Here is a 13,327-nt window from a genome sequence, read left to right on the forward strand (position 1 = left end):
ATGGCAGGATCTAAAACTTTGGACCTGTGAGGACCTCTACATGCCACAGAAGGTTCAGCAGCCTTCCGGTGAAGAAGAAAAATGTGATGGTGGTAGTAGCCTTACTAACCATGCAAAACTTGTTGATCCCTGATCCCAATCCAATTCTGTGGGGAGTGTGAGTCCACATCTAGTTTGGACAGCATCTCTTTTTTCTTTTTCTTTAGAAATTACTACCTGCTCGCTGCCATTCGCTTGCTGTCAGTGTCATTCATTAAGACTGTTAGGTGTTGTTCATTTGTTTGTACCGCTCTGCTGTTCACTTACTCACTATGGTGTGCCCCGGTAGGATTCCAGTGCGCCCAGGTTCCAGTCAGCTGGGTACATTTTTGGCAAATGTCAACTAAAGGAGTCACAGTACAAAGAGGGTCAGAAATAGCAACAGTACAGATTTATTTAGCTGATCAGTTTTAAAATTGGCCAGCAGCAGATTTGAGCATCACTGCCATACATTTTATGATTATTTTTAGGATTTATTGATAACACCTGAGAGCAGCCGGTTCTGAACGATGTACGAGGAGCTCCAGAGGAATTATTCCGATTTCGTAATAACAACAACAGCGCACACACTGCGCAGTGATTTCCATTGTGTCGGCTCTGCTGGAGATCCTGGCTGATTCCTCATACACATGTTCCACCGCAGAGCTGGCGTCAGTGAAATGACATACTAGTTTTGGCAAACAGAAATTTAATTAGTTCAGTGTATCAAATATGTGGATTTGAGCAGAAGATGAACACGTTGCTTGTTTGCAGCTGTGGGAGGAAGAAAGGGCCGGTTACCCAGAAAGACAAGCTGACAGAAGGTAGTAGAGCTTTCTTTCTTTAAAGCATTTCACCTTCCCTGCAAAAGACTGTAATGCATCAGGGGACTGAGACTAAATGCTGGCTTATATGTGTTTTGTAATGTTGACTATCTTAAAAATACAGAGAGCAGGATTCAGACATAATCAGGTGCAATTGCGAAAAAATGACTCCCAATTATGTATCCCGCACTGAAACGCCAAGCCCATACAAACAGGACCATTATTTCTCCACCATCAGGGTCTGAGAAGGCTCTCCAGACCCGAGTGAAATGACTGATGAGAATATGAGATTATGGGGGACCGAAAAGAAAAAAAAAAAGGGAGTGTGAGAGAGGAAGAGAGGAGTGACGGAGCAGGTGGACTCTCATCCATCTTGTCCCCGCTGACGGATATATGAGCGGGGGCCTCAGGCTGGCCGTCAGCCGCTGTGATGGATGTGAGATAAGTAGTGAAAAACATGTAGATTCAGATGACAGCCGCTCAGGCTGCAGGCAAAGTGTGAGCGGACACAGCTTAGAAAAGCCCCAATGTTTAATAACTCAGCTACATTTAGGTCATATCCACTAAAACATACCATTAATAAACATTTAGAGGTTAAATGATTCACTTTCCTGTGGCATGATGAGAACACGGACATGAAATTTGTCCTTGTGCTTTTGTGATACCCTTCACACCAAAACAATCAGAGAGCAGAATAAAAGCAGCTTCTGAAGCTCCTGCAGGCACCGTTTCACCATCTCTTGAACTCACAAGCTGAAAGGCAAACTACAGATAAAATAAAACATATGCAGATGGGACATTTGGTTTAAAGGGGCAATCCAGGGATTTATTTTTGTGCTTTCATAAAGGTGGGAGACTTTAAAAAGAGTGGAATAGAGGCTGAGATATACTGACTTTTAAGCCTCTGTATGGGTCAAGCTCCAAAGACACTGGATCCAACATTCCCCTTAATAATGCAAGCATTAGCATATTTTCATTAGATCCTCCACGCCTGGTAAATGCCATCGTCTTTAAAAAAAACTACACATTCGAAGCTTGTAAAGCTGAATTTCTGCTCTAAATCTGTAGTCTCACAGCCCAAGCTGAGATAACCCCGGTCACATCACCTTTACATCATCAGGATTACTTTCTCGGGCAGAAAGATGCACATTGTTTGAGGAGGCGCTATCGCATATGTGAAGAAGGTTGCATAAAGCCTTTTGCAGCTATAGAGGAAGATGAGCAAAATCCGATCAATTGCATTTGATCTATTAAATTGAGTCACATCATGAAAAAAAGATGCAGCTTTAGAAAAAGGTGTTGTCTGCTTGAGGCCTGCGGCTCAAAATTAGCCGCGAGTAGCATAACACGTCCAGCTGAACTGCCGGGATGCGTTGTGGACTACTGAGGAGCCTCGTTTGACAAGGAAGAAGAATGTGTGGAATAAAGAGATGATATCTCCGGTACTGCTGCATCAATTTAGTTTTTAAAGACTGTCCACTTTGAGTTCGATGTGAGTGCAATACTAAATAGGTGTAGCACTCGCTTCACAAAGCTCCTGCAGGGCCACAGGAGCCATTGCACAGCCATTTTCACAGGCTGAGTCGTTACTAAGAATTACTAATAAACACCTTTCACATGTAAAATCAGTGAAGTGTCCTTTAAAAGGCGACATCGGAACAAGAATAGCAGAGAAGGACCTCATGAATACCGGTTGGATGAGTGATAAATGAATTTAAATAATAGCATGAATAATCCAAAGTGTACTCAGCAATGCATTTTACCATAAAAAAAATCATACTTGGCATGAACACTGGCCTAACTCTTGAACGGATTCTTTTGGGTTTCATCATATTCCAAATTTATCTTAACAATCAAACTCTCTAAAGGGCGATATGATTTATGGTTAGCACTTCAATGTAGCAGCAGGTTGTGGGTTTGGACTCACTGGCTGAGGCCGTCTTCGTCTATTTTCTCCAGGCGTTTTGGTTTCCTCCCTCTACACTCCAGCCATGCAAGTCGGATGAGCTACAAATTTCTAAATGGACCTAATGTGTGAGAGAATTTTCATTTAAAATGTGTTAGCTCTGTAGCAGACTAGTGGCCTGTTCAGGGCGTAGAGTACCTCCCTTTCGCCCAATGCATGCTGGGATAGGCTCTAGTTCTTTGCAACCCTGAACAGAACAAACAAGTTTAGAAAAAAAAAACCCAAAAAACAAAACATAACTGAATATTTGGATGTTTTTTGATGAACTGTTAGAAACTGCATGTTCACTTTTAGTCAAACATGGTGACCATGGACTTGCTCTAAGTATTAGTAGAAGTGATTTGATCTGGGCTGCATGGGAAAAGAAAACTGAAAAAAGTTTAAACGGTGTATTCCTTTATGCACTCTCAATTTGTTCTGAAGATCCTGTGTGTATGAGGAATAAACTCTTTGCTCCCGCCAAGGGGATTTACTCGTCATGCAGTGGTACAAAGTTCTCAATTGCGGGCTTAGTTCTCCACATTAGTCCAGTGTTAGACTCTTTCCACTGGATACTGCTGGATTTTAGAATTAAATCTGAATAATTTCAATCAGGTAGGCTACTACTTGGTGAAGCGACTCGCTACATTTCTAAATTGTTGTTTCCACATGGCAATAAAAAGTCTGAGTACCGTCGACTGGATATCCCCAAATAAGTCCAGAGCCTAAATGTTGGAAAACTTGATTTCCTACCTTTAGATCATCCACCTCACAAGATGCTCAATGCTGCGCAATCAGCTGCAGATTGTACTTGTCAGTATAATATGTGGTATTATTAGCAGCAGCGGTGGTAGGTTGAAATGTTTTCAATCTGCAGCTACAGTGGAGCTTGTTTCTATCACACTCCTCTCCTGCTCTGAGCTGTCTGCTCTTTGCCAGCCACCAGCAACCCCCCCCTCGCCACCCTCCAAAATAATGTTCGCACCGCACCCACCGTGCACATCTGTGTGTGTGTGTGTGTGTCGGTGAGGGATCGCTGGTGTGACAGGCCTGCCAGTAACTGCGCTCTAATTACTGACTTGCACGTTTAAGTTCCGGGAAGTCTAGTAACCTTGTTAGGTTATTTAATCCGTCTTCATCAGCGACAAAGACTCACAGACAGTCCCAGCGGCGCTGGCTTGACTTCATCAATTATACCAGCCTGATTTGGTTAGATTAGATACCGTGTATCTCAGACAGGTAGCATTTGGAGGAATTATCACAGAGCTGGTGACCCAGTTAGAGTGGTGCTCCGTGGCTGTGGACTGTTAATGGACTGTTAATGATGTAACAGAAAATAATGGTTCAATTACTTATAAAAGCGGCAATAGTTCATTTAGATGAGATGGTGCAAATGCAATATTGACATGTGGCGCACTTAGTTTGTGGTTGTTTATTTATATAACCAGCAGTGACGGAGCAGCGTCAGCATTCATTTGGAGTCCTGTTTTTTGAAGGCTAAATATTCCCTCTCTTTTTGCTCTGTTTTGGTCTGAACCCAGTTCAGAAAAATGTCTTTAGCTGCCAAATACTCCGCCAGCTAGTCACTAACTTTGTCTGTCTGCTGTTTGCTGCTGAGCAACATCATGAGAGCAGTGGGAGCGAACCTGAGCGGCAGAGCTGGGGGCCATAAAACCACAAATTCAAGATTTTTTTTTGACAGGATTTTAGAATTTTGCATTCGCAGCCTCGACTCGTGTTCAGCATCAGGACAGCAATCTCTTGAAGCCATCTGGGCCACCATCGCCTGATCCTGCCTTTTCTGTCCTCCTGGCCCCACCGCCCCCCCCTCCTCACCCTCCTCTCCTCTTTCTTATGTCCCTCTGTCGAGCAGTTTGTAATTGAGATTCAGGCCCACAGATGGATATGCCATGGACGCTGGCTCCGACATCGCTGATACACGTCCAGCTATTTGTGGAGCCGGAGGCATGAGAAGAATCCCTCAGCCACAAGGCTCCTGCATCGCAGAGGCAATTAGAGCAATCTCCCGCTTTGAGAAGCGAGAACCGGCCTCAGTCAAATGATGGTAATTGCAGTTTTCATGCACCCGGCCCGCTCCCTTTTGTAATGCTGCGACAACCTCGCAGGTTCAGCCAACCCAAACTTGTGTCTAATTAATTTGAATCCTCCATTTGCATAATTGAATATTTAAGTTATTGTAATGCGCTCCCCACCTTTTGCGACTGACATCAGCTTGTGTTTGCAGGCTCATACTTGTCGGGCCATTGACTCTGACGTGTACAGCAGCAAACACTCGTACATGACAGGAGTCTAAATGTGACCCCGTCACACTCACGACTCAAGTTCGCTTCCAAGTAAAATTTGAGTTGATATTAGCATTGAAAGACAACGTGAACACTCGTGTTTGCACCAGTTCAAACCACGACTTGATGCCGTGGCAGTGGTTCATAATAACTTTCACCAGGCTTCACCAGACTCAGGTGTGGTGCCCCCACACAGGAGGCAGGTTTCTGAGCAATGAGTGAGAGTGAGTTGTGTGTGTAGTTACTGAGAATTTATGAGGAAGTCAACACAAGTTGTTTCTGTGCCTCAAACTGCACAAACTGCAAAGATCTGGGTGGAAAATGTTCAATACCCTTGAAGGAAACCTCCCTGTCAGCGCCCTGGACTTTAGAAAGGAGGTAGATGGTTTTGCAGTGAAGCTGCAGGAGGAACTGGGTGTTAGAAGAACAGCCCAGGCTGTTTGTGTGTGGTCACGCTGCGTATGTGTTACGGCGCTAGAGAGGTGAGGCGCTCCGATCAACAGGTGATCAGTTTGATGTGCGTTTCGAGTTTTAGTGTGACAGCTGACGGAGCTGCAGACTGATGGCTCCGGACGAGGAACTGCAACACGTTATTACACTTCCATGTTTTTTCAGAGAAAAGCGAAATCAGCAGCAGGTGTGCTGAGTCTCTTTCCACCCTCCTCTGTGGGCTACCAATAACACTTATCAAACCCTGCACTGATGTAGTTTCTTATGGGTGAGGCGCTGCCTGTTTACACTGCAGGTTTCTATAATGATACATATACACATCCAGCATATATCTAGTGCATTAATATGAAGGCAGTGGTCGGCCTTTATTGTGAAACAACCACAGGAAGTCTTGACAGCGCTGATGATTGCTTGACTCACCACTGAGAGAAGTTTTATCCTAAAAACAACATTTTTCAGTTCAGTTTGTGATGGGAGAACATTTTGAAACACTGAATGGATCAAATAGAAATTTATATTATATCAAATTTAATATTCGATTTAAAAATCATTACATCCCTGACAAAGCCTGATATTAGAGAGAAGATCACAGATATAAAATAAGAGCTCCAGTGGTTTAACTTGCTGCAGTGATGTCAGTCCAACACCTGGGTCTGGTTACAGGTTCAGCAGAGCACACTTCTGACCACACCCATCAGTTAAAAGGCAGTTTAGTTGTGCACAATAGGAAGAAAAGGGCGTGACGAGGACGAGCAGCACCTCCTGTCCATGTCCTGCACCTGTCCTGTGGAGAGCACCATCTGCAGTGCAGACAGCTCAGCCCTGTCTGTGACGTGTTTAGCAGTGGGTCCAAACTTTTCCGACGAATAACACCTTGAAACGAAGGCTATCAGGCACACCAGTACAATGTAATGCAATTCAATACAGTGACCCTGCCGTTAAATCAACATTTATGAAGCTTATAATGTTCAGTTTTTGGTGACATTGTTGGATTATGTTTTGTGTCTTCCCATGTGCATAGACAAGGGAGGCAGAATAACAAAAATGCCTCTCAATATAACGCAGTGCAGAAAAACAGCATCACTAACTAGGACCTCGATGCTACATCATATAATTTATATTTCACCTTCCAACACAATATGAGAAAAGCTGTATGTGGTATCTACATACATGTGACCAGTTAAACCTATAGGCGATTATTTTCTTCTAAGAATGAATAAAACACATTCATGCTGCTCTATCCCGTTAGATTTCTCTCACAAGCCCAAAGTTTACAGGATGACAGCTGCCTGACAGTTATCTTTAAGGTTAAAAGGATTTAAATATAGAAATATCTTTCCACCCCTCGACAAGCTAACACTTTGCTTAACTGGTGAAAATAGCTGTGAAACCTCAGTGGACACAGGTTAGAGTGCACATACACTTCAGTGAATTACAGCCAAAAAATATAATCAATAGGTCCAGGAGCACCTGTATGGATCCTGTCAGCTACCTGTAAACATCAGCAGCAAGCCCACCTGGAAGAGGCCCAATGCACCGGCCTGCGGACAGCTTCACACACAGGTACACACACCTGCTTTCAAACACAGGATATTAAAGCCATGTGCAGACAGAGCTTTAGTGACTGGTTGGCTGGCACTCTGGCTGACATCTGATTGGTTGGCTGGCCATCTGGGCAAATCTGAGAATGTGGTTATTCTCTCCAGAGTGAAAGTACAGCTGCCATCCAAGAGCCTGCTGTTTGTTGTTCTACCTAACACTCCCTGTAATTAGGCAGATTCAGGGCTGCCAGTGGCATACACACACGCTACATCACACACACACACACGCCAACCTGCATGCTTGTCAGATTTCCTCATCTGGTTGATCAGGATTACAGGAAGATGCTCCTCACGAACAGCAGAAGAAGAAACAAGACAGGCGCTGAGGCAGGAAATCCCCCCCCCAATGTTCAGCAGGGTCGCAGATCATCACAAAAGCATTTGCGGCTTATTTAGCAACCGAAAGATGATTAAAAACTTTAAAAGCGAAACTTTTGCCGAACTCAGAATTCCATTTAACAAGATGTCATGACCAAATATCCCTTTTTATGGAACGCACCGACCGCAACTGATGTTCACAACGCTCCTCTGCACACACCTGACTTCAAAGCGCCAGAACAAAAGCAGGAGAAAGCCCCGTGTCCCCGAATGTGAGGAACGCCACCGATTTCACAGCGCTAACAGATTCCCTCTGCATCTAGTTTGAAAAATAAAGCAGGGAAAAAAAAAAACAAAAAAAACAAAAGACATCTAATCCTGTTTCATAAGCAGTATTCATAAATGTGTAGGAAACACTTCACGGGAAGAGTGAGGAGTCGGAAATCTTTTTTTTTTTTTCACCTCCCCGGCTCCAAAGTGATTAAATTCATTAAAATCTCTTCAAGTAATTGCAGCTCGTCTATGGCAGGGTAAATATTGAATTAATAGTGCCTTCTTGATAACTATGATTCCCTCAATCCATCGCACATACTGTAGCCTTGCATGTCTCCTCGTCATTAATTAAAATTTCTCTTTGGAGGTCAATTAAATTTCCCTTAACTATTCATTAGCCACAATGCAGGGCTGCACAGAAATCTATTAAAAGAGGAGTTCATTTTCCCTGCGCCGTTTTAATGTGTGTGTGTGTGTGTGTGCTGTAAGAGGGGGGGGTTGGGGAGGTTTAATCTTTCCCTTTGCTTTCCTCCTGGGCAGAAAGTGGGCTTAAGCTCTCTCTGTGTCGAGGTGGCGAGCTGAGCCGTGGCGAGCCGAAGCAGAAGCTCTTTACCGGTCTCTGTAGCGTGTTTGGCCAAGGCTGACTGGCTGCCAAACAGCCAGAGACAGAGCGGGGATGAATCAGCACTGACAAGGTGAAGCCAGCTTCGTGTTCGCCGGCTGACAGCTCAGGTGCTCAGAGAGATGGAGACACAACAGATTACATTTAGGCCACTGCAGAGGAAGAGGAGGGAAGAGAGGGCGAGATAAGAGAGAAAGAAAGGGTCCAAAATGGCTTTTGGACTCTGTGAAACTTTTCTCAGAGATAAATGAGAAAGTTGGGCCGGTTTGTGGGGGTGATAACGTGCTGTGAGTGCGTGGTGGTCCTTCAAGCTTACCGAAAACATGGCGCTAAAGAGAAACGATAAATAAATGAATAAAAACGACAGAATCTAAAGCACGTGGAGGAATTATGGATGTGGTCCTGGTCTACAGGACTACAGTCCTGGACTGCTGGACTACAGCATTTTCAAAATAACTTCTTCCGAGTGCACGCGCTCACATGCATATACTGGAGTAGATGTAGAGTAGATGAAGTAGACAAAGGTAAAAGGTGAAGCTTTGCGGTGTCACAGAGACGCCCCTGCATACAAACCATATCCTCCAGAAGGAAGGGAGCATGCTTGTTTGGTACAGACCCCAGCAGAAATCCCATCATCGTCATTTTGGTGTTTGTTTGCAGTGAAAATGAAATGCAAAAATGACCATTCTCACTAGAACTGTGACTCATATCACAACAGCAATATCTGTCAAAATAATCACAACATGATTTCTGCATTTGCATACCGTTTAGTTGATTGCACCACTGTAAATACGTTGCTGTGCAGGTCACATCGTGTGCTTTGGTGCCTGCGCAGCTGTATAGAAATCTGTGTGTGCATACATCTGGAGATACTCTGACATACATGGATCTGCATTTTGTTGTTCTCTCTAGAGCGCTGAAATGGAGCATTATCCCTTCATGTTTGGGATGCAGCACTTAATAACAAAGTGCACCCCCCCAGCACAGCAATAAAATCGTGCCATTGTGAGTGATGCCCTTACTCCGGACACACTGCAGGGTAGCTGCGCTCAAAGTGGAGTCCTTGAGGGAGCAGCAGGGGAGCCCTTGCAAAAAGAGGAATTGTTAAATTTAATTCTCCATTTCAAGTAGAAATTATACCAGTGAGAGAATGTGTGAGTGCCTTTTCTAATCACGGGTTGCCTTACCAATTCCAAGTGCAGACAGCTCTGCAATTTTATTCTAAATCACTGAAGTCCTCCAATAAGAGGCCCAAGGACCAGATGAGATCAGATATGGGTCCAAGGACACAACATGGGTCTATTTTAGGATCTGTTAGATGAAAACATCTACTGTAACAGTGTTCCATAGGTGGTAAACTGCAATGCGTCCTATATGCTCTATCATTGCCCAAGGCTAACCCTGTACTCAGTGCTGACATGTAAACATAAACTAATCATAGCATTAATCTCACCATGCAACTGTGCACTTTTGAAAGCAGCCCATCTGTGAAGGCTTCCCAATTAGCTGCTGTCATATGGCAAAGGATGGAACAGATTTCTGATGCACACTGTCCTTGGTACACCACCGTACAGGAGAAAATAATAAACAATATGCTTGACTAATCCGCTGTTAGGCTGCAGGATTTCATCTGTAAAGCCCTTAAAATAATGCTACGGCTTTTCTTGAACCAGAACACAACCATTGTGCATCTCTGAATAGGTGAATTGCTCTGTATTCTATCTCCAGGAAGAGTGTTCTTGGACAAATAGCTCACATTGTCTGCAACACAAATGGCGGTGAGGAGCATCGATCAGTGATACACACCATATCAAACCACAATAGCACTGAAACAACAACCGACACAGTGGCGACTCACACTACAGCAGCGTGGTGCAACGTCTTAGAGCTGCAACTCGCAGCAAAAGCAAAGAGGAACAAACGTCAAGGCGACGGCGGAGAATAGCGTGTTTGCATTTGCGTGTCATTACCTTGCGTCCGCCTGTGTTCAGCTTTATGGGCGTGAGGAAAGGGTCAAAGATCATGTGGCTGGTCTCGATGTTGACTGGCGACTGCCTCTTCCCCACCGAGCACAGGTTCCAGGCCGAGTTTACCAGCCCCCAGAATGACGGCACTGCAACACAAAAGGTAGAGCGGGTGTTCAAAAGGGCGAGCGTCTGCGCCGAAGAGATAGGAGCGCGTGACCACCATGAGGTCGCACAGTTTGTGCTCGAGCGTTTTTTTCAATTCAGACCTGTCAGACTCACAGTGGGAGAAATGTAATTAGCAGGGTTCAACTGATGTGGGCTTTTGATAGCCTGGAGCAAAACTCTGGGACTGAACCTGCACACAGCTCCTAAACTACATTTCTTTTAATGCTGGGATCTTTTTAAAATCCTGCATTTCGCAGGAATTTCTCAAGGGATTTGGTTCTTGTATTCTTCCTTCCTGATGTATCATCATCATCATCAAACCTCATTTCTTATGATGAGTGTTTTAATTGTTTTAAAACATGATAACAAAATAGAATTGGAAGACAGATCAGTAGAATATCTTGGTTATATTATACATGTGCTTGTGTAAGGGAGCAGTTAGATATACATGAATTAATACATGCAGACACACATGCACATATGCAACACACATACAGTATACACGGCATACATACAGTACACGCAAATTGTTAATGAAAAGAATTGCAAATAAATACTAAATAAACAAATAGCAAAAGCAAAACTCTAGTTGATACCCCGCCCTCCCCAGCTTCCATCCCCACTCTCCATTCTTTGCTTTTCATGAATTCATTCAGCCTTCACTCCAGTTCCAGTTCACTCTGATTTGTGTGGACACCCTTTGTGCACAGGACAATAAAAGCAAAGGCAAAACTCATACATCAAGGCAAACTTTCAAACTGCAAACACATATGACCTGATTACCAATGAATCCTCCCAGAGTCATGTAGCTGTGAAGGCCAGAACCCAAAAAGACTCAGATGTAAGATCACACAAAAATCCAAAGTTCCAAAGTTTGTCTAACTCAAGGTCAAAAACAAAACGGAAAGTCAACTAGGCAGACAAGGAGCCAGCAAAATGGCTGCGTACAAAAATGGAAACAGAAGGCGAGAATCTAAACTCAAAACCAGGCAGAGATCAAGCACTCTGGAACAACAAATAGTAAAGCGGGAACAACAACAATGGCTGGAATGGCAGTCTGCGAGGAGAACTATGACAAACAGTCAAACAGGCAGCGAACAGTTAGGAGTACCGGGAGGATTGATTGGACAATGGAGAACAGGTGAAAACAGATAAAACTTGCGGGAAAATGAAGGTAAAATGAAAAATGGCAGGAAGTAAAACATACTGAAATGCATGAAGGTAAGTAAGTCCAAAATAAAACAGGAAATGATGTTAACTAGTGTCCATGCCAGTCGTCACAGAAGTAAGTTAAAATGATTTGCCTATAAAATGACTACTCTATGAATGTGAAACTGTTTACTCTTGTAGTTTATTGAGCTGGAGCTAATTTCAATAGCTTTTTAAATGTACACAGGTGTTGTTTTAACTTTAAAATAAGCAAGGTCAAATGATTGCCATGCAAGAAAGCAAACTTTTCAAAATAAAAGTTCCAGGGTCTTTTTTTAAGGAGTAAAAAGAGGGAATAAAAGATCCTGAGATACAGAAAGGAGAATAAAAGCACCGACCCCAACTTATTATACTATGAAATAAATGCACTGATTTGACTTGTTTTCCATAAATGTTGCTGTACAACCAGATCAAGTTGACATATTCCAACGGGTTTAAGTTAAAGGGGCATTCCTGTAATCGAGTATTGTACTTCCATGAAGCTGGGACGCTCACGGGAGACAGATCTGAGGAAGACTGATCAAAACCAAAGCAGCAAAGGCAGATCCTAACATTACCTTGGATACCTCACTAATTTGTTGGAGGATCACACTGCAAATGTTTTAATTTTGAACATTATAGGTTCCCATGCCCCCACATCACCAATGTTGAAGATACAGCAGCATGGATTGCTATTCTCGTACTGCAGCAGGCATTGCAGAGGTGAGAATCATGAGGCTCGGTGGGCGAAAACTAATCTGCACTGACTTTTAGCAATTTGGTCCAACTCTCAGTGTGAATAGAGGAGATATTACAGAAGGGAGAGAAGCTTATAATCAGCTAACACATGTACTATAAGACTGAGAGGACAGGATGGCACAGTGAGGGAATGTCAGCACTGTGGGCGTGATAGGCATCTCAGCTAGTCATTCTATTATGTAAGACTTGGCCACCGGGACCAAGAATTCAATTCCTTCAACAGGGTGGGAAGCAGAGGCTTATCAAGCGTCAACTCTGGAAAGAGGCCGTTTTTTGCTGCAATATCTGCCGGAGCCTAAAGCGGCATTTTCTATTTAGGCACAGAGTATTACACAGAGATGAGTCACTGGAATTGTGCTATGCAAATTCCACTGAGATTTCCAACAAAAGCCAAGATAATTTGAAAATATGCAAATTCACGATGATTCAGAGGGAAATAGACACGATACAGCGTGAATTCAGAGCCTCAGCGAGTCAACAAGTCCAACAAGACTTGCAGCCACAGACTTTGTGTGTGGTACTTAAAGATATGCTCTACAGAGAAAGCACTGCATCACTGTTCAGATAAAAGCAGAGGATTCATCTTGAACATGGTTCATGACGAATCCTCCATCCCTCCACATTAACTGTCTGGAGCTGTCTATGGAGCTGCATGCAGGCAAACAGGCATGTCGTAGTAAGGACAGACAGCATGACAGCGGTGGCATACATCAACCGGCGAGGCAGCGGGCGCTCGGCCCGGCTGTTGGAGACAGGCAGAAGCCTCCTGCTGTGGTCATACAGGCATCTTCTCTCCATCAGAGCAGTGTACATCCCGGGGGCACAGAACCGCGCTGTGGACTTGATGTGGACCCTCCCACAATGACTGAAAATCTGAGTCCCGCACTCGTTCAG

General features: G+C 43.9%; 1 protein-coding gene across 1 annotated transcript in view; it reads right to left on the minus strand.

Annotated features, from left to right (window-relative positions):
• Positions 1 to 13,327, minus strand: part of ca10a (carbonic anhydrase Xa) — a 203,972-nt gene that overhangs the window by 107,883 nt on the left and 82,762 nt on the right. Inside the window, exon 3 of the mRNA XM_041963175.1 lies at positions 10,325 to 10,467. Within this exon, the coding sequence (XP_041819109.1) occupies positions 10,325 to 10,467 (143 nt within the window). The remainder of the gene's footprint in view (positions 1 to 10,324; positions 10,468 to 13,327) is intronic.

Source organism: Chelmon rostratus, chromosome 21 (assembly GCF_017976325.1).
Source record: "Chelmon rostratus isolate fCheRos1 chromosome 21, fCheRos1.pri, whole genome shotgun sequence".
In the NCBI taxonomy this organism is placed as follows: domain Eukaryota; kingdom Metazoa; phylum Chordata; class Actinopteri; order Chaetodontiformes; family Chaetodontidae; genus Chelmon; species Chelmon rostratus.